The 21,593-nt window shown below is 46.6% G+C and overlaps 1 protein-coding gene across 2 annotated transcripts in view; it reads right to left on the reverse strand.

The window, feature by feature from the left end:
* Nucleotides 1-21,593, reverse strand: part of SUN2 (Sad1 and UNC84 domain containing 2) — a 98,541-nt gene that overhangs the window by 16,817 nt on the left and 60,131 nt on the right. For both annotated transcript variants that reach the window (XM_044301240.1, XM_044301238.1), the window contains 5 exons: nucleotides 17,504-17,713; nucleotides 17,336-17,413; nucleotides 6,992-7,035; nucleotides 4,542-4,704; nucleotides 1,682-1,915 (listed from right to left, as the gene is read on the reverse strand). In XM_044301240.1, the coding sequence (XP_044157175.1) occupies nucleotides 1,682-1,915; nucleotides 4,542-4,704; nucleotides 6,992-7,035; nucleotides 17,336-17,413; nucleotides 17,504-17,713 (729 nt within the window). The remainder of the gene's footprint in view (nucleotides 1-1,681; nucleotides 1,916-4,541; nucleotides 4,705-6,991; nucleotides 7,036-17,335; nucleotides 17,414-17,503; nucleotides 17,714-21,593) is intronic.

The following is a 21,593-nucleotide window of genomic DNA, read 5'->3' on the forward strand; positions in this document are numbered from 1 at the left end:
GCAGACGGATCCGTTCTGAACGGATGCAAGCGTTTGCATTATAGGTGCGGATCCGTCTGTTCAGATACCAGACGGATCCGCACCGAACGCAAGTGTGAAAGTAGCCTTAGAGAAAACAGATCTGTCCCCATTGACTTGCATTGTGGGTCATGACGGCTCAGTTTTGATCCGCATCCCAGGATGGAAAGAAAACAGCAGCATGCTGCGGTTTGCTCTCCGGTATGAGAACGGAATGGAATGCATTTTGGAGCATTCCGTTCTGTCTCCATTGACAATGAATGGAGAGAAAACTGAAGAGTTTTTTTTTTTTTTACGGTATTGAGACCCTATGACGGATCTCAATACCGGAAAATATTAAAGCTAGTGTGAAAGTAGTCTTAGATAAATTAGAATCTTAGAATTAAATAACATTAACACTTATGTAAATGTGTAGAAGTCTGTTTTCTCATCCCCATTCCTTAATTCATATCCCTACCCGTCCCTTGGTTGAACTTTAAAGGGCTCATGTGCCATTTCAACCATACTAACTATGTAACTTGCAATATGTATTTATGCAAAATTACACCAGTAACATGTGCCGTGTTCCGTGTTCCAATATGGAGGACATGCCATTTTGCCCACTGTATACGGATTCCTGCGTATTTCCCCGGTAGTCATATCTATTCGTGTGTCTATTGAGCATGCTCCATTAGACCAAGAACACATTTTTACAGTGGCTCTAATACAATGAAATTACTGAGTACAACATATAGAAAGGTGTTATTTCTTCTACACAACAGCAAATGAAATGTCAGTAATAAAATACTCTTTTTTTATTTGCAGTACTACATTTGGATTATTGTAGATAATACTCCAAAATCGGGATGACAGATTCCATTTAGAGGGCTTGTCCCATGGTTCAATATTTCTCCTTTAGATCACTATTAAAATCAAATATTAAAAAAAATGCCCTTGTCTGTAGATATTACTGATACATTCTTGTTATAGTTGATTGTCTCTCATAGCCTCAGAGAAATTACAATAAAAGTTAATAGTTGGACAACCCCTTTAAGATGCAAGCATCAGTACTAAGCGTACTTTATTATAATTAGTAAGGTCCTGGCATGTCTGTTTAAAAAAAATATTTGTATTTACCATAAAAATATCTAGAGCATCTTTCCTAGAGCTCTGCATTGTGCCATTACCCTGTTAAATATGACTAAATTTACAACTTAGTATTAGCTTTCTATTGTCAAAGCTTTGTCCGTACACAAACTTACACTGGCAGCCCTGATTATTGAACTGGTAACATCCATCTAGTAGGTATAACAAATCAATAGTAAAATGCAGAGCCAAAAGAAAGTGGCTCCAAAATTGTTTTATAATAAGTTACCTAGTAAATCAGATATCACAGGGAAGGTGGGCACCGAAGACCAGGCAAAAATAACAAAAATGCATTTACCTGAAATTTTCATTTCCTGCAGTCTTATGGCAGCACAGCTTTCATGACCGTGCTGTTGTAGGACGTCCAGAAAAACAAAAAACTTTATTCACCTGAAATTTTTAATTTCCTGTGGCGAGTAGGCAGCCGTAGGACGTCCAAGAAATATATATATATATATATATATATATATATATTCTATACAAACCACCTAAAAGCGGAGTTCCTTATGAAATGCAATGAAACTGAATACATTCTTACCTCCCGAGAAACTCCAGATATTCCACTTGCCTGCAGTTCTCTGTCTATGTTTACATGTGCCTGAGACGCCCATAGATTTCTGTCTGCAGTCACTCCTGCAAGAATCTTCCTTTCTAACTCCAGCAAATACTTCTCTAACTCATCACGGCGTAGGAAAATCTCAGAAAGAGATGCTGACCCGCTATTCTTTGCTTCTGTATTACTTTGGAGCCAAGCTGGAAAAAGCAATTGAACCTGACAAAACAAACATATGGGGGAGAGTTATCATGAAAGGTAGTCAGTTTTGCCCGAGTCTGCATTGCTATTATTTGTGCCAACGTCACGCGTTTCTTGATAAATTTGGCTGAAATTTACAAACAGCACTTTGTTCTAGAGATGTTACTGTTTTTACACCACCCCCTACTGGAGTGCAACTTATGGCTTTTTGAAAAGTTGCAGTTGATACATCTAGCGTACACCTAATTTACATAGCTAACTACGTCCACATTTTCACCTATTTTAAAAAGTATCAAGACCGGCATAAGATCACAAAGAGCGGTAATGTTTTGTGCAAAAATGGTGTTTGCCAAACTTTTTGACTTTTTTACAACAGAATCCCAGTGATTAATTCCTAGCATAGTACAACTATGCGAGTTAAAAAAAAGTCCAGGGATTTACATTACTTCTGTCTAAAACACGCCTGTGTAGGCTCATTTCCTTACCTGTGTATTAAAAGTCTATTTTCCCAGCCCTCCTGGCTTTTCCACTTTAAGGAAATGGGACTGTGCTGTAGTTCTCTACATAAGGTGAGCCGGACCGTCATCCATCAGAAAGTGATGGCATTTCCCAGGTTATAACCATCTGCAATCACCTCCCACTGCTCATTATGTCTCTCCTGCTTGTTTTATATAGCATTTTACTCAAGGTGACTGAGTTTCTAGTGCATTCATGCAGTGAACAGGCATTCACTGTCTTGAGTTGGATAATGCCTTTACTATTGTAATATAGTGCAACACCTTGGGAAAAGTATAACAGTAGCATGTATTCTTTAATCCCTTAAGGACCTTGGGATTTTACATTTTTGGCGTTTTCGTTTTTCAGTCCTCGCATTCCCATAGTCCTAACTTTTTTATTTTTCCATTCACATAGCCTTATGATGGCTTATTTTTTGCAGGACAAGTTGTACTTTCTAATGGCACCATTTACGATTGCAAACCATGTAGTAGGGAGTGGGAAAGAAATTCCAAATGGGGTAGAATTGGGGAAAAACGCAATTATGATAACTTTTTTTTTTTTTTTTACACTGTACACTATGCGGTAAAATTGACTTGTTATCTTAATTCTCCAGATCAGTACAGTTCCAACGATACCACACTTGTATAATTTTTCTTGCGTTTTAATACTGAGAATTTTTTTTTATTTTTTTTCATAACCATATTCTGACCCTTATAACTTTTTTTTTTGTTATGTGTACGGGGCTGTGTGAGGGCAAATTTTTTACGGGACGATCTGTTCATTTTAGTAATACCGATTTTTAGTGTGTGGGACTTTTTGTTTACTTTTAAAAAAAATAATTATTGGGTAGTTGAAGTGACAAAAAATGGCAAATTGGCTGGGTTTTTTTTTTCCCGCTACCCCATTTGCTGTATTCCATTAATATTGTATAATTTTAATAGTATGGGCCTTTTCTTATTGGTTAAGTATTTTTATTTTAAGGAAAGGGGGGTGATTTGAACTTTTATTTTTTTTATATTTGTAGAAACTTTTATTTATTTTTAAGTCACCTTGGGTGACAATAACTGGCAATCATTCGATTGGCAATAGTATTCAGTGATGGCTAAATGCACTATATCAATACAAGTCTGCCACCTAGTGGCCTGTATTGATATATACATCTCATTGACTCTGAAGCCTGCTTGAGGCTTCGGTCAATTAGCGCAAGGTAACAGATTCCCCGATCTCAGCCGGGGAAAGCTGTTACCGGACCGGAAGAGTGGGACTTCCAGTTCCAGTCTTCACATTTGACCACGGCATCTGAAGGCATCACCTTATTGCTGATCGCATACATGTGCCGCGTGTGTCAGTTATTTAAAATAGCAGAAACCCTGAGGCTAAGGCGCCCACTGCACGTGCGAGCAGGCACCATGTTTAGGGATCGGACAGCTACGTCATGGGTCCTTAAAGGGTTTTTCCAGGTTTTTAACATTGATGACCTATCCTCAGCTGTATGAAGAGAAGGCACACTCTGTGTGTCTCTTCCTGATCGCTGCTGCTATGGCAAGCAGGAAGACTGCATGTGCCCACGGCGCGTGCCTTCTCTCCATACAGCTGATCGGCGAGGGTGCCGAGTGTCAGACCCCGCCTGATCTGATATTGATGACCTATTTTGAAGATGGGTCATCAATATTAAAAGCCTGAAAACCCCTTAAAAGGGGGGTTTCTGGGAGTTAGATATTGATGACCAATCCCGAGATATCAATATATAATTGGTGGGGGTCTGACTCCTGGCACCCCCAGCTGATCAGCTGTTTGAAGAGGTCACTTTGCTTTGACTTACCACACACAACGCCGTACACTGAATAATGGCTGTGTTTGGTATTGCAGCCCAGGACCACTTCAATGGGACTGTGCTTTGCCTAGGCCATGTGACCAAAGAACGTGATGTCACCAGCCTAAGAAGAGGCTGCAGCGCTCACCTAAGTGCCACAGCCTCTTCAAACAGCTGATTGGCAGGGGTGCTAGTCAGACCCCCATCAATATTAATAACGCAACAAAAAACATTACAGTAACAAAACTAATTGTGCTAAAGTGACAATCCTGGTGCAGCTGGTGTCAAAATTAATTCGTACGTACACACAGGAAGAAAGCCATAAACACTCACGTCATCCTTCATTTCTCTTATTTGTCCAGGGACGGTTTTCATTTGCTGGGAAAGTTCAGATTGAGCTTTTCTCAGAGTCTCCAATTCTTGCTGGAGACTTAAAAGCTTTGTTTCCAGCTTTCCAACATCTTGTGCAAATATTTCTTTCATATTCTGAGAAGAACTATAAAGAAGGAAGACAGCTTAGGCTACTTTCACACTAGCGTTTTTCTTTTCCGGCGCTGAGTTCCGTCCTAGGGGCTCAAATCCGGAAAAGAACTGATCAGTTTTATCCCCATGCATTCTGAATGGAGAGTCAGTCCTTCAGGATGCATCAGGATGTCTTCAGTTCAGTCTTTTTGACTGATCAGGCTTTTCAGAAAAACGTAGCATGCAGTATTTTTACCTCCGGCCAAAAAGCCTGAACACTTTGACTGAACGCCTGATCAGGCTTTTTTCCCATTGACTTGCATTAACGCCGGATCCGGCCCTGTGTGTTCAGTCAAAACGGATCCGGCTTTTGCATGTTAAACCCGAAAAATGTGAAAAAAAAGTTAAAGTCCATAAATGGCGGATCCGTTTTTTCCAATGCATTTTTCCATTGTGATCGAAAGCCTGATCAGGATTCAAATGTAATCCGTTTTCACACGTTTTTCCGGATCCGGCAGGCAGTTCCAGTGTCGGAATTGAACGCCGGATTAAAACAACGCTAGTGTGAAAGTAGCCTAAGTGCCTACTTTACACTAGTCTCAATTCCAACAAAAAAATAACTAAACATATTGTTTGTATCAAAATTGGCAGTAAACAGCGGCACAGATTTTTTAACTGCACTAAGCATTTAAGCAGCCATGCACCCGGGCATATAAGGGCAGAAGTTGTCCAGTTTAAACATGCATCACTAAGGCCTCTTTCACACTTGCGTTGTCCGGATCCGGCGTGTACTCCACTTGCCGGAATTACACGCCGGATCCGGAAAAACGCAAGTGTACTGAAAGCATTTGAAGACGGATCCGTCTTCAAAATGCTTTCAGTGTTACTATGGCACCCAGGACGCTATTAAAGTCCTGGTTGCCATAGTAGTAGTGGGGAGCGGGGGAGCGGTATACTTACAGTCCGTGCGGCTCCCGGGGCGCTCCAGAATGACGTCAGAGCGCCCCATGCGAATGGATCATGTGATCCATGCGATCACGTCATCCATGCGCTTGGGGCGCCCTGACGTCACTCTGGAGCGCCCCGGGAGCCGCACGGATGGTAAGTATGCTGCTCCCCGCTCCCCACTACACTTTACCATGGCTGCCAGGACTTTAGCGTCCCGGCAGCCATGGTAACCATTGAGAAAAAGCTAAACGTCGCATCCGGCAATGCGCCGAAACAACGTTTAGCTTAAGGCCGGATCAATGCCTTTCAATGGGCATTCATTCCGGATCCGGCCTTGCGGCAAGTGTTCCGGATTTTTGGCCGGAGCAAAAAGCGCAGCATGCTGCGCTATTTGCTGCGGCCAAAAAACATTCCGTTCCGGAACAAAAGACATCCTGATGCATCCTGAAGGACGGACTGTCCATTCAGAATGCATTAGGATAATCCTGATCAGTATTCTTCCGGCATAGAGCCCCGACGACGGAACTCTATGCCGGAAGACAATAACGCAGGTGTGAAAGAGCCCTAACAAAACCGAGTAATTGCAGATTACCACATACAAGGGTTTTAGAACTGAGCAGATTGATATATAGTTTTTTGGGAAAGTATTCAGTAAAACTTGTAATTTACACATTTAAATCTCTGCTTTTTCTGAGTTGAGTTGTACATTGGGGCTGTCTTATCAGTGATTAATAGCATTCCCTGTGTAAAGCCGCTCATACACCTTCAATGGCTGTCAACAGCTATCTTTCCTGACTCCACCATACACATTTGGCTCAGGCAAATGTGTATTCAATGGGGACAGAGGAGAAAGCCACTGTCAGACACTTTTGGGTAGTGGCTTATCTCCTGGGAGAACAAAAGTATAATCACTTTGCCCGATTCTTCTCTCTTCCGACATCATCTGTCCTGGGAGAGTTGAGAGCTCCCCGTACACAAGACACTGTTGGCTGAACCCTCCATTCTCGGTGGGTTTGGTCGACAATACACTAATGTGTATGTGTGCCTTTAGTGTGAATAAATAGATTGCGGTCAGTCACAGACAGATATGCACAGGGTTGTTCCTAAGATGAGAAAGAGCGGAGGCTTAAATGTATAAATTACCGGTACACGTTTTGCTGAATGTTTTCCAACAAAACCATACATTAATCTGCTCAGCTCCTCCTGCTCTATAACATGCTGTCTACAGACTGCACTGCATTTCCTGGTCTAATACTATTACTCTATGTATTTAATATAAACAATTCTTATTTTATTTAATCATCTAAAAGATTTAATTATGAATTTCTATGTTTGTATGGACTGACTAGTTTTTCATTGCATCTCAAACTTACCTTTTGACTTCTGTTCTAAGCTGCACAATCTGACCTTCTATATCCTAAGGGAAGGAAGAAATAATATATTTTTCAAAATATAAATATTAATTCACAAACCTCCATTAATACGGTGCATCCCATTGTATGCAAAAACTGACACAATATTATAAAAATAAAATACACTTATCATGTGTATCATGACTAGTATAGGAGTCCTTTGGGACTTTAGTATCAATGACCTATCTTTAGCATAGGCAACATTGATGACTAAACTTCAATGTCTGACCACTGGGATTAGCACAATGAAGGGACCAAAGTACCCCAGGGAGCGCCATGCACTCCTCAGTGTGTACACAAGCACAGCAGCTCATCTGTATGTGTGTCTGTGCTTGGTACTGTAATCTGTTCTATTCTACTGAATAGGATACACGGTAATAAAAGGCATGGCTACCAGCAAGATGAGCTGTTGTGTCTTTGTACAAAATGGGGTTCAGCACTTTCATAGTGCTGTTCACCAAGGATTTGAAGGTCGGACCCCCTAATCAATCAAACTTTGATATCCTGAATGTAAAAGTCTTAAAATTTTTGATTGGTTAGGATTCAGCCAAAGGATTCTCCTTCAATTGCCTGAATAGGACATGTAACTGTTTCCCGATGGAAAACCTCTTAAACCCAAATTTTCATTTTTGGGCTTTTTCTTTTTCCTCCCCATCTTTCAAAGAGCCTGTTTTTTGTTCTGTGGGGCTAGTTGTATTTTTTTAATGGCACCATTAAAGAGGACCTTTCATCAGTCCAAATATTGTGAACTAAGTATCATGATCTGTACAGCGGCGCCCAGGGATCTCACTGCACTTACTATTATCCCTGGGCGCCGCTCCGTTCTCCTGCTATGCCCTCCGGTATGTTCGGTCACTTGGTTATAGTAGGCGGAGACCGCCCTTGTTCTCCTGGGTGTCTCCTTCTCCCAGGCTGTAGCACTGGCCAATCGAAGTGCAGAGCTCACAGCCTGGGAGCTTTTTTTTTTCTCCCAGGCTGTGAGCTGTGCGCTGCGATTGGCCAGCGCTACAGCCTGGGAGAAGGAGACACCCAGGAGAACAAGGGCAGTCTCCTCCTACTATAACCAAGTCCCCGAACATACCGGAGGGCATAGCAGGAGATCGGAGCGGCGCCCAGGGATAATAGTAAGTGCAGTGAGATCCCTGGGCGCCGCTGTATATGTCATGATACTTAGTTCACAATGTTTGGACCGATGAAAGGTCCTCTTTAATTAGCCACATCATATACTGAAAAAAGGGAAATGAGGGAAAAAAGGGAAATTGAAAAAAATAACCACAATTCTGTTTTTTGGGTTCTGTTTCTACGTAGTTCACTGTGCGCTAAAACTAACATGCTACCTTTATTGGGTCAGTACGATTACAGCTATGTATATACCATATGTAAATGTATATACCATATTTTTCACTTGTGTTGTTAATTCCGGTTTTGAGATCCAGCAGAGGCGGCCGGACTAAAGGTATTATAGTCAATGGCGATGGAACGGCAGTCCGGGGGCACATGTGAACTAGCGGCAGGACAGATCCGGAGTCCCCTGCCGCTAGTGTGAAAGTACCCTAAAACTGAAAAAAATTGATAAGTCACTAAGTGAATCAATAGTCAATGGGTGACGGATCCAGTATTTTAGGCTCCTAAAAAACTGATCTGTCCCCATTGACATACATTGTTTATAGTGACTGATCCGTTTTTATGACTGGACACAAAACAGCAGCTTGCAGAGGTTTTGCTGGAATGGAGGACATCCTGAATCATCCTGAAAAGATCTCTTTCCATTCAGAATGCATGAGGACCAAACAAATGTTTTTTTTCCTGTTTCTCCTGCTGGAGTTCAATACCGGAAAACAACAATGCAAGTGTGAAAGTAGCCTTAGACACATCTGACCATAAGGTGAAGAAAAGGAAATGGTTGGCACTCCACTCCAGTGGTTGGATCCCGGTGCTCAATGATAGGGTAATCCACAAGTAATGAAAATATGAAATATCACGGCACTCGGGTACAGATTATCTAGCTTTTAAGTCCTAAAGTGCCATGATATTTCATAATATACCTCTGATCATAAGACTCAACTGGGTTTTAGAGGATGAAAATAAGACAAAATATTTTTCATCAGATCCCTAAACTTTATCATACTTCAAATAAGACCCTCAATCTTGATCACATCCTCAGCCCTCATGAGATCAGACCCCAGATCAGACATAAAATAAATAAAAGAACTTACCTCTCCTGCTTCGAACAGCATCGCTACTCGGGAGATCCAGTGCGCTCTTCCTGCAGAGCAGCACTGTGACGTGATGTCACTCCATAATGGAAGCGCTCATTAAGTATTCGCTTCACAAGGTGCACTGCCATTTCCCCCCCACTTTTGGGAGAAAAAGTATGTCTTATAGAGCAAAAAATACAGTACTTTTTCCGATGCTTTACTAGTGAAAACAAGTTTTTCTTTGACACCCAACTTTTTATATTTCCATCTAAACATCTGTGTGAAGACTTGTTTTGGGGTAAAGATAACCTTTTCATCCCTTTTTATTCCATTTTTTCAGTAGGTTGGGTGACCAAAAACAGATATTTGAGAATTTTTTCCGTTATGGACTTCACTGTGCAGGATAAATACTTTTATATTTTAATAGCTTGGATTTTTCTAATGCTAATTATGGCTACTTTACTAAAAATAAGAAAATAATTTAGAATTTTTAAAACTTTTTTTTTTCAAGTTTTTTTCACTTTAAATTTTAGCTCCCTAGGGAACTTGAACATGCTTATACAATATACTGCAATACTAAATTGTACACTGCAATACTAAATTGTTGCATACTGTGGCGCTTGTGATATCTTCCCATAACTACTTTCTGATCATTTACCCCCCTTCCTGACCAGGCAAGGACATGTGACTGAAAGCAATCATTTTTTTTTCTGTTGAGTTATGTAAATGTTTGCACCTTATTTCTGTCAAACGTGGGGCTTTATTTTTATGTCATTTTTATTTTAGTATTTTGAGAATTTCTTTGTTAATAGAAAAAACGAGATTTTTGTATAACTTACCAGTAAAATCTCTTTCTCGCTCTTTCCTTGGGGGACACAGAAGACCTTGGGTATAGCTCATCTCCCTAGGAGGCGTGACACTAAGTGAAAACTGTTAAGCCCCTCCTCCACAGCTATACCCTCAGCCTGGAGAGAGAGACTGCCAGTTGCGTGTCCAAGTAGTGAGAAAAGGCAAAGTCCAACAAGTGGAAACAACAAGCCAACTACCCAACGGGTAAACAAAACTCGGAAACCGTGCAGAAAAAAACCAATGAATGGGTGGGTGCTGTGTCCCCCAAGGAAAGAGCGAGAAAGAGATTTTACTGGTAAGTTATACAAAAATCTCGTTTTCTCGCCCAATTTCCTTGGGGGACACAGAAGACCTTGGGACGTTCAAAAGCAGTCCAAGAGGGGAGGGACCACAGCACCAAGGCGAAGCACCCGAAGGCAGCAAGGAAATGCCGCCTGCAAAACCAGGCGGCCCAAGGCAGCAGCCGAAGCCAGAGTACGCACTCTGGAGAACCTGGTAAGGAGTGCTAGGAAGACCGTGGCCACCTTGCACAATGGCATGGCCGAAGCCCAATGCCTCCAGCCGCGGAGGCACTAACCGCTCCGGTGAAATGAACGGTGACACCAAAAACAAACCCCTGACTTTGATGCAGCAATCTCAGCAACAGCCATTTGGTTAAAGCGGAGGAAAGCACCCAGGAGCAGTCAACCTTAGCGCGGACCTCCCGGAACACAAGAGACTGAGCGTCGACAAGAGTCGGAGAAGTCCAAGCAAAAAAAAAACCGCAGACACTGCAAGTAACAGAGTCCCAGTCGCAGGACCAGGCCAGACTGGAGAAGACAGAATCATGGGAAGAGAAAGGCCGAGTGGGGGAATGCCCAGCTTCCTAAAGAACCCCAGGTAAGATCCGAAATCAGACAACCGAACCTGGACGAAGCACGGCCGGGAGCGAACACTAGCGTGCTCGCTAGACTCGTCTGGGCAGGCGGGAGGAAACCCAATGCGAGCAGGCGCAGATCAGTGGCACGGGCAAAAAGGTTGGTAAAACTGGTCCCGTCGGCCCCCCGAGCAACGCCGTCCCGTATCCACAGGAGTGGGGGAGCAGAAGGACAAACGGAAGGAACCGAAAGCGACCCGGCCAGCATCCAACAGACGCCAGGACAAGGCAGGCTAAAGTCCCTGTCATTATACACCACAGGAAGGTGTTCTACAGTCCCAGAGTGGGGACTTGAAGGGCAATCTTGACAGAAGAAGTAGTCCCGCCAGGTTACCGAGAAGGCAAGTCCAAGCAGGACCATTGCCCAAAATGGAAAAAATAACCTGCACCCAGCGGGAGGACAGAATGCAGCAACCCGGTAAACAGGCACACAGCTAGTACCGCCAGTGTGAACAATGGAGACAGTATGAGGCCATAAGGAACACCGGAACCAACCATATGAACAACCATGTTCTCCCCAGAGGGGAGGGCATCGAAGGAACAGCCCCTGAAGCCTGGCTGGGGCAGAAGCCACATCGGAGTAAAACCGTCTCAGCGGAAGCCAAAACAGAGCAGTCGAGAAAAAAACAGCAGAGAAGACGGATGACACCCTCCAACCGAAAGGAGGAGTGGGCAACAGGGAAGCCATAGGACCGCTCAAAAGCAGAACTCCGCTACTCCGAGATGTCCGGCTCACCAATTCGCAGAAGGCGAATACCCTAATGAACCGAAAGTGGAGGTCCCTGGGACCTGGGTAATCGAGCACCCAAGAGAAGTTGGGCGACCCGCTCGAAAAGAGCGGCTAGAACCCGGTAGCAAAACAAACTGAAGCACGGAGGGTGCAACAGGAAGAACTCACACCAAAACGCATCCAAGAGGAGGAATGGCAATAGGCGAGGGAACCGCAATCCCGCCAGAGCCAACGTAGACTTCGAGGGATGCTGGAGAAAGCACTCTCGATCATGTGACCGCTTGCGCTGGGAAGCAATGCCACAGGGGAACTAATGGGTACGCATCTAGGAACCACGAACACTCCCCAGGCGGAAGGGCCAACGAACATGGTGGACCGTCACAACGGAAACACAATATACCCTCCGAACAGAGAATGGATACCACCCAGCTCGCTGCAGTAGAGAGCAAATAGAGCCTGACCAGGTCAGGTGAACAGAAAGATCTCATCAGAGAAGAGTGCCAGGCTGGCGGCAATCATCGTATCCCAAGAGAAAAAACGGTATGTCGCAGGAAGAATGGAGGCATACGTACAAGCAGCCCCGTAAGCAGTGAGAAAGCCAACCCACCTACGGAGGGAGAAGGCATACACGGCCCAACAACGCACAGAGTGCACAAGAGCGTCCGCCCACTGCAAAATAGTCACTCAGCGAAGAGGGCCAGCCACAGAGTCCCACAGAATCCACGGAAGTGCAAAGTGCAACCGGAAGGGGGGATATACACAAGACTAGTATGGCATGCGATGGAACGCAAGCAGTCCGCCCAGAAGAGAGGGAAATGTACTTGGCAAAAAATTGCAGACAGCAAGCGTGCAAAGCCCGCCCCACAAGGGGGTGATGCCCAAGACCAGTACCTACTTCAGAGAAGTAGGTCATACCACATCCCGCCCAGAAGAGGGCCATGCACATGGCCACACAGCATCCAGCAGGACGTCCACCTAGTGAAATGGGGACATGCACAGGGTTATCCTAGCATTAAGTGAGTGCAATAATCCACCAAACACCGAATTTCGTGAGAGTACAACTACTCCGCCAATGAATGGGGACAAGTACAGGTCCAGCACAGCATATACAAGGACAGTTGTGAGTCCTGTGAGCGTACAAAAAGTCCACCCATGGAATGAGGGGTGGTCACGCACAAGGCCAGCACCGTATCCAATGGGAGTGCCAGTACTCCACCCATCTTAGAGGCCAGCAACGTATCTAGTGAGAGTGCAGTATGCTGCCCAGAAGGGGGAGCCCTGCCCATGGCCAGTATTGCAACCAGCGAGAATGCGAGCACCCCGCCATGGATGGGGGTCATGCACCTGGCCAGCAGCATACTGGCGAGAGAACAAACACAGCCAGTGAGAGTGTGTGTATGTTGCCTGAGGAAAGGAGACCTGCCCATGGCCGTCAGCGAATCCAGTAAGAGCGCCGTACACCGCCCACGGAAGGGGGAACATGTATATGGCCGGCAGCGGATTCAGTGAGTAGCAAGCACCCCACCATGGAAGGGGGTCATGCACACGGCCAGCAACATACCGGCGAGAGAACGACTCCAGTCAGTGAGGGTGTATGCATGGCGCCTGAGGGAAGAAGGCATGCCCAAGGCCGGCGGCGAACCCAATGAGAATGCAGCATACCGCCTATGGAAGGGGGTTATGCACATGGCCGGCAGCAAATCCAGTGAGAGTGCAGAATTTCGCCTACGGAAAGTGCTTTCTGGCCGGCAACGAATCCAGTGTGAGTGCAGCTTTTCCCTATGGAAGGAGGCCGTGCACATGCCCAGCACCATAACCGATGAAGTGCAGTATTCCGCCTATGGAAGGGGGTCATGCACAAGACCGGCAGCGAATGCAGCATTCCGCCTATGGAAGGGGGTCATGCACAAGACCGGCAGCGAATCCAGTGAGTGCAGCATTCCGCCTATGGAAGGGGGTCATGCACAAGACCGGCAGCGAATCCAGTGAACGCAGCATTCCGCCTATGGAAGGGGGTCATGCACATGGCCGGCATCAAATCCAGTGAGTGCAGCATTCCGCCTATGGAAGGGGGTCATGCACATGGCCGGCATCAAATCCAGAGTGTGCAGCGTTTCGCCTATGGAAGGGGATCACGCACATGGCCGGTAGCGAATCCAGTGAAAATGCAGCGTTCCCCTATGGGAGGGGGTCGTGCACCAGACCAGCACCGTAACTGGTGAGAGTGCAGATTCCATCTATGGAAGGCGGACATGCACAAGACTGGCAGTGAGTGCAGCATTCCGCCTATGGAAGGGGGATGTGCACATGGCCTGCAGCGAATCCAGTGAGTGCAGCGTTCCTGTGCACATGGCCAGCACCGTATTCGGTGAGATTGCAGTATTCCACCTAAGCAGGGGACCATGCACCATGCAAGCCCGCAGCCCGAGAGAGTGCAGTATCCCAAGAAGGGAAACATGCACCAGCCGGGGAGTGCGACACCATGCCGCTTACGGAAGGAGCATGCATACAGCAGCACTACTGAGATAAGGCTGCAGCGTCTCATGCACATGGCCGCGCACCAGAAATCCGTTAGTTATCCATTTTATTTAATTCTAAATAAAACAGCCTCTCTGAGGCAGAAAGAGGGGCCACCATACAGGTGCCCAGCATCTTAGAGAAGTAGGGGAAAAAACGGGGGGCGCAGCCATACAGGCCCATCGGGAGCCGCCGGTACCCGAAGGGTTAACAGACATCCGACCTGGGGAGGGGGGAGGAGGCGGCGCCGATCCCCTGGGGGCGGGGAACCTCCAGGCGGGAAGAATTCGCGCCTGGAGAAGTTCCCGCCCCCTCCAACAGAGGCCGGAAGTTTGCGGCCTAGTAGGCCGTGAAGCCGGGGCCTAAATTTTTTGCGGCACCCGGCTGACCGGGGCCGCACAGGAAACCGGAGTGGACTGCCTGTGCATACCGGCCGCGGAAGCCACCCCGCGGACCGGCGAGTCAGGGAGCCCGGGTGGAGCGACGGAATGCGGCCCAGTAGGCCCGAAGCCTGGGCCAAAATTTGCGGCGCCCGGCCGACCGAATTCGTGGACGGCCGGCCGGAAACGGTGGAGCATCGTGCTCAGGCCAAACGCCGGCCGCGGGAGTCTACCCCGCAGGCCAGAACAGTCGGGGGCCGAAGGAGCGCCGGAGGTGCGGCCCAGCAGGCCGGAAGGAGCGCTGGAGGTGCGGCCCAGCAGGCCGGGAAGGAGCGCTGGAGGTGCGGCCCAGCAGGCCGGGAAGGAGCGCTGGAGGTGCGGCCCAGCAGGCCGGGAAGGAGCGCTGGAGGTGCGGCCCAGCAGGCCGGGAAGGAGCGCTATCGGTAAGGGGATGGTGGGACCCCGAGACTGGGTGCCTGTGCAGATGAGAGTACAGCGTTCCCAGGAGGGACGCTGATAGGTAAAGGGAGGCGATGTGGCTGCCTATTTGCAGCATTCTGCAGCTAGCGTGGGGGCTGCAATGTCCCATGAAGGCCAGGAAGAACCTTAGCGCGGACCTCCCGGAGGAGGAGAGGGAGCAGGGAGTAGAATGTCGCCCTGCAGCACCCCAGGGGCCAGCCTAGGTTCAGTAGTGACAGAAGGGTCCAGAGGCCCAGTATGGGGGCCAGGCACGCAGGAGACCATTGGGTGGGGGGTGGGGGACGTAGGGCTGGAGAAGCCACTCTCTTACCACAGCCGTCTTCACCCTCGGTCCATTCCAGCAGGGTCGCCCCTTCAGCTACTGGCACCGTAGTGGCAGGACGCTGGAAGAGGGACTTGGCGTGTGGGCGACCCTTGCGCTGGCGGGATGTAGGGGAGCTGGGCTGCCCTGATCCACCTTGCCTTCTGTGGGGGAGGCAGCAGAGCGGGTGACCGGCACTGGTGCAGCTCAACCCCGGGAGAAACAGAGAGGTCTAGTGCGTCTCTGTTGTCCCTGATGATCTGGAACAAAAAGAAAAGAAAAGTAAAAATCAAAATTTAAACAAGGAGAAAACAGCCCTGCAGTAGCAGGGAGTGTCTTGCCTCCTTGGACACTAAGCAAAAACTGGCAGTCTCTCTCTCCAGGCTGAGGGTATAGCTGTGGAGGAGGGGCTTAACAGTTTTCACTTAGTGTCACGCCTCCTAGGGAGATGAGCTATACCCAAGGTCTTCTGTGTCCCCCAAGGAAATTGGGCGAGAAATGTACAACTAGAATATTTTTTTTGTTATTATTTCTCCTTTCCATACTGGCTGTTTGGATATATGGGATGTATGGGCTATGCTTGATGGGGATGAGGCTAGATGCTATAATTCTATGGCTTTTTTTTTTTACTGTGTAAATTTTATTTTTCACTTTGTGTCCCCATAATATCATATGAGACATTTGAGGGACATTTAACTTAAAAATTTTTTATATTGATATATATTGATGGGACTACAGCCCCACATAGGTTGTACAGCCATGTACACTACAGAGCTGATTTGGGTCTTCTAAGACTGGTGCAGACTCCCAGCAGCCCCATGACTGCTGGGACTGTAGCAGGAAGAGGCATAACTGCTTCTTAATTTCTATGTATTGAGCAATCTGTAAGACAGGGACAGTAAAAAATAACATCCCTGCCTTCTCTATTGGGAGCCCTGCTATTACTGACAGCAGCAGACTCTCTGTTCTCGCAGCTGCATGCTAATCAAGTGTTTTAAAGCGTCCGTGTAGATATATATGCCGACCACCCAGAGGTACACAGTCAAAGGGCAGCCAGTCAGTGGTTAAAGGGCTCCAGATATTGATGACCTCTAAGGGCTCATGCACACGAACGCGTGCCAGCCAGACTCATGCTGCAAATTGAGGTCCACAATGCACAGACACCGACTGCGTGCCCACCGTCTGCAGACCCATTCACTTGAATGGGGTCTGTGATCCACATCCGACTGTCCGCAGGGTGCGGAGGCATGGACAGAAAACACACGGAAGCAATCCGTAATGCTTTCATGGGCTTCCACTAAGTTCCGCACCGCAAAGAGTAAATGGATGATACATGATACGGTGCACACACGGCCGGTGCCCTACACTGAGGACCTGCTGTTTGCAGGTCTCAATACGGGCCTGGCTAGCATGCTTGTGTGCATGAGCCCTAACTGCTCAGATGCCATTGACTATGACATCTGAGAGGTTAAGTGTCTGTGATCTCTAATCATGGACACTGCCCACGGGTATCAGCTGTGTAACCTCTGTAACCCACTGGCTAACCAGGAGCTAAATAAGCGCCATGTAACCCACTGGCTAACTAGGAGCTAAGTAAGTGCCATGTAACCCACTGGCTAACCAGGAGCTAAGCAAGCGCCATCTTTAAACACCCTCATATATGCATGAAAGCAGTGAAAGCGGTTAAATAGATGTAAAATAAATGCAGCAAACAAAATACAAAAGATATCAAGTAAAATTTCAATAATTCATCATTACATTACAACCACTGTAAGGGATAAAATGGAACCACCAAAGGGGACGATAATGTAAATTCCTGTTACTCCAACATGAGACTGTTATTGTTACATGCCCCTTTAGCAGCATTTCTGTACCGCCAGATTAAAGGAGTTTTATTCTACACAGGCATCATTCTATTACAGTGTGTTACTTACCTTGGACATGTGATTTATTTTTTGATGAATGTCCTGAAGACCATGCTCTTGCTTTTCTTTTACTGCTTTCAGTTCCATCTAGAATATATACCATAACAAATCCATTCAGAGCACAGTATACTGCTGTGATTGCATGTCAGTGGAAATCACTTTTATTTTACGCTTTACCTTTGTTCTGGCTGCACCTTCTTGCATGATCACTTCCTTCAATGCAGCCTCTTTGGAGGTAGACAACTCTCTGAAGACCTGGATCGCCTCATCACGACTGAGCCCACTGATTGTTTTTGAACTTTTTTCATCATGCTTCAGCAATTTCTGTGCATTTTCAAGACCTTGAAATCTCTTTTCTAGCGATTCCATGCGAGACACTAATTCGTTCTTCAGAGCACAAGAGAAAAGAAAAAGAAAAAAAAAAAACATTATAAAATGTTCCTTACAACAAAATCCTAGTTTGGGAAATAAAGTACAAATACCATTTAACACAAAGGGGTTGTCACATGAAGACACCCCTTTCTGAATGTAGTACTGGTGTCTTAGAGGAGTTCCCTTGCATGGAGTGCAGGGAGGTTTATATAGAGAAGCCATCAATCTGGTGTTATTGTGACATACACAGATAAGCAGCACAATCCATTGCATGACATGATCCATAGACTGTCACTGAACTAAATAACTATAGAACTAAATTAAATATAGCAGTGACATTCCATGTTGAAAGCACTAAAAAGAAAGATACCTGAAAGGGGTTGTTCAGGCTCCTGATATTGATAACCTTCTTTAGGACAGGTCCTCAATATCTGAATATCATAAATGGGAGCCGTTCTGCAAGAATCTCAGAGCGATCACTGCACTTTGAATGGATGGTCTTTTTCTTCTTCAGTCCGCAGGACACGGCGCCCGTGGTTTCCAACAAGAATTTTAAATGTTGATTGATCTGACCACAGAACAGCTTTCCATTTTGCCAGAAAAGATGGCTGTGTTTCTGAATCGTGTTGACATACAGCTTGTTCTTTGCAAGATACAACTAGGGTTGACCGGGTATCGAATTATCAATACCCAAATCGATACTTTCGTACTGGTATCGATTCGATACCGGGATTTGCCTTTTACCGATACTAGACTGTGCAGCCTAGTATCACAGAACATGGCACGCGGTGCTCTGAGAGCGCACCATGTGCCCTCAGCAGCACAGGGGAGAAGGAAGCAGTCTCTCCCTCCCCCTGTGCTGCTGCTGCCACCAATCAGAGGAGGGAGGGACGGAGGAGGGGAGGGGCTGTGGCCACTGTGCCACCAATTAAGATAAGTAACCCATCAATACAAATACAGGAGGCGGATGCCGGCAGCAGAATCACATATCCGGCATCCAGCCTTTATGACAAGGCGCTTTGATCAGCGTCAGCTAACCCCTCAGGTGCGGCACTGCCGCTGATCGCAGCTTTCTGTCACAGAGGTCGGGCCCTGTTTATGGCAGCGTCAGGCGGGCCCTGTTTATGGCAGCGTCAGACGGGCCCTGTTTATGGCAGCGTCAGGCGGGCCCTGTTTATGGCAGCGTCAGGCGGGCCCTGTTTATGGCAGCGTCAGGCGGGCCCTGTTTATGGCAGCGTCAGGCGGCCGCTGTTTATGGCAGCGTCAGGCGGCCGCTGTTTATGGCAGCGTCAAGTGGCCGCTGTTTAGGGCAGCAGTGGTCTTTTGTTTAGTGTATGATGTTAAATAAAAAGTAAAAAAAACCAAAAAAAAACACAACAAAATATTAACTATAAATCACACCTTTCCCAATTTTAAAACACAATTTTTAACAAAAAATAAATAAACATATAACATATCGCCAAGTCCGAAAAGTCCAAACTATTAAAGTATTTTAAAAAATCTCCAATGCGGTGAACGCCGTAACAGAATGTTTTTTTTTTGTTTGTTTTTTCTTTAAAACTGTGCGATTCGCAATTTTTTTTTTGGTCACCTTGTCCCCCCCAAAAATAGGATAGGGCTGTTCAATTATGGGTCGGATGTTGCATAAAATGCGGAATGCACGCAGCTTTTTTGGTGTTTTATTTTTTTTGTGTGGTATCGAGTATCGCAATACTTTTTATGTCATCAAAATCGAATCAAAATTTTGGTATCGTGACAACTCTAGATACAGGTTATTATGGGGGTTGTCCCATTACGAGAACTTATAATTTACTTATAATTGTCTGACTGGTAGAGTTTTAGAATGGACGTCTGTGTTTGACTCGAGTGGCAGACAAGCATGCACGTCCACTACTCCATTCAACTATGGGTCTGCAAGAGATAACTGGGTGCTTGTACCGAACTATCTCCAGCAGTCCCATCCCGTTAAATTGAGCGATGGACACGCAAGCATATCTACCGCTCCAGTCAAATGGGGAAACACAGACCCCGTTCTCATGACTGGTGGGGGCCCCACCAGTCAGACAATTATCCCTTGTCTTGTGGATACAAGATACACTCTTGTAATGAGAATCCCTTTAAATTCAAGGGTTCACTTGCTTTTTCTGCCTGCTCTGTGAATGTTTATTTAGTGTGCTTAATAAAAGACATGAACAGTACAACTGATTGTGTGTTATTAGTTTAGGCTACTTTCACACTGGTGTTTATGGGGACGCTTGTGAGATCCATTTCAGGGCTCTCACAAACAGCCCAAAACGGATCCGTTTTGGGCAACGCCCCCCCTGCACCTAGAGGATAATTTGCATATTATAATATTTCTGGAGTAACGGGGGCATAGATAAAAGTAGGAATAGGCTAGTTAGATTCAGCTGACATTAGCACATCGCTAATGTCAGCTAGCTTAAATAGGGTTAATTCTGGTGACAGAAACCCTTTAAAAAATGAGATTTTTGTATAACTTACCAGTAAAATCTCTTTCTCGCTCTTCCTTGGGTATAGCTCAGCTCCCTAGGAGGCGTGACACTAAGTGAAAACTGTTAAGCCCCTCCTCCAACAGCTATACCCTCAGCCTGGAGAGAGAGACTGCCAGTTGCGTGTCCAAGTAGTGAGAAAAGGCAATGTCCAACAAGTGGAACCAAGGAACCAACAAGCCAACTACCCAACGGGGTAAACCAAGTCCGGAGACCACGTAGAAAAAAAACTATGAATGGGTGGGTGCTGTGTCCCCCAAGGGAGAGCGAGAAAGAGATTTTACTGGTAAGTTATCCAAAAATCTCGTTTTCTCGCCTATTTTCCTTGGGGGACACAGAAGACCTTGGGACGTGGCACAGGATGCACCGACCGTTCTGGTGAAATGAATGGTGACACCGAAAGTGGAACCCTCCCCTGGTGCGGTAACCTCAGCAATAGCCTTCTGATGAAGCGGGGGAAAGCCACCCTGGAGGCCGTCAAACCTTTGCGCGGACCTCCTGGAAACACAAGAGTCCGAGCGTCGACAAAAGCCGGTGATCTCCAAGTAAAACTGCAAGGCCCGAACAACGTCCAATCGGTGAAGTGTCCGTTCCCGGGGGTGGGAAGGGGAGGACGATAGCCTCGTTGAGATGAAAGGCAGATACCACCTTCAGAAGGAAGGAAGGGACGGGATGAAGAACAGCCCTGTCCTGGGGAAGGACAGAAGGCTCGGAACAAGAAGGGCCGCCATTCAGACACCCATCTGAGAGACACGATGGCTACAGAAAAACAACAGTACAGGACAGAAGGAGTAGAGAGAACTTCTGTAACGGTTCTAAAGGAAAGCTTGGAGCACCGAGAGCTCAGTATGTAGTTCCCAGGGCGGTACCGGGGACGGTACAGAGGAACCAATGAGCCACTCCATGGAAGAAGGTATTGACAGGCCCAAGAGGGGCCAGGAACGCTGGAAGATGATGGACAGCGCCGACACTTGACCCTTCAAGGAACAGAGTCCCAGTCCCAGGTCGGACTGGAGAAGGACACAACTATGGGGAGAGAAGGCAGAGTTGGGAAATGCCCAGCTTCCCACAGCACCCCAGGTAAGAACTCTAAGTCCGATAATAGATCCTGGATGAAGCATGGCCGGGAGCGAACACTAGCGTGCCCGCTGGAATCGCCTGGGCAAGCAGGGAAAAAACCCAATGTGATCAGGCGCAGACCAGTAACACGGTCAGAAGAGTCCGGCAAAACTGGTCCAGTCGACCCCGAGCAACGTCGTCCCGTACCCACCCGGAGTGGGGGAGCAGAAGGACAGACGGAAGGAACTGAAAGGGTCCACCCAGCATCCGACAGATGCCAGGACAAGACAGGCTAAAGTCCATGTCGATGTTGCCACCAGAGGAAG

This window comes from Bufo gargarizans, chromosome 7, assembly GCF_014858855.1.
Source record: "Bufo gargarizans isolate SCDJY-AF-19 chromosome 7, ASM1485885v1, whole genome shotgun sequence".
In the NCBI taxonomy this organism is placed as follows: domain Eukaryota; kingdom Metazoa; phylum Chordata; class Amphibia; order Anura; family Bufonidae; genus Bufo; species Bufo gargarizans.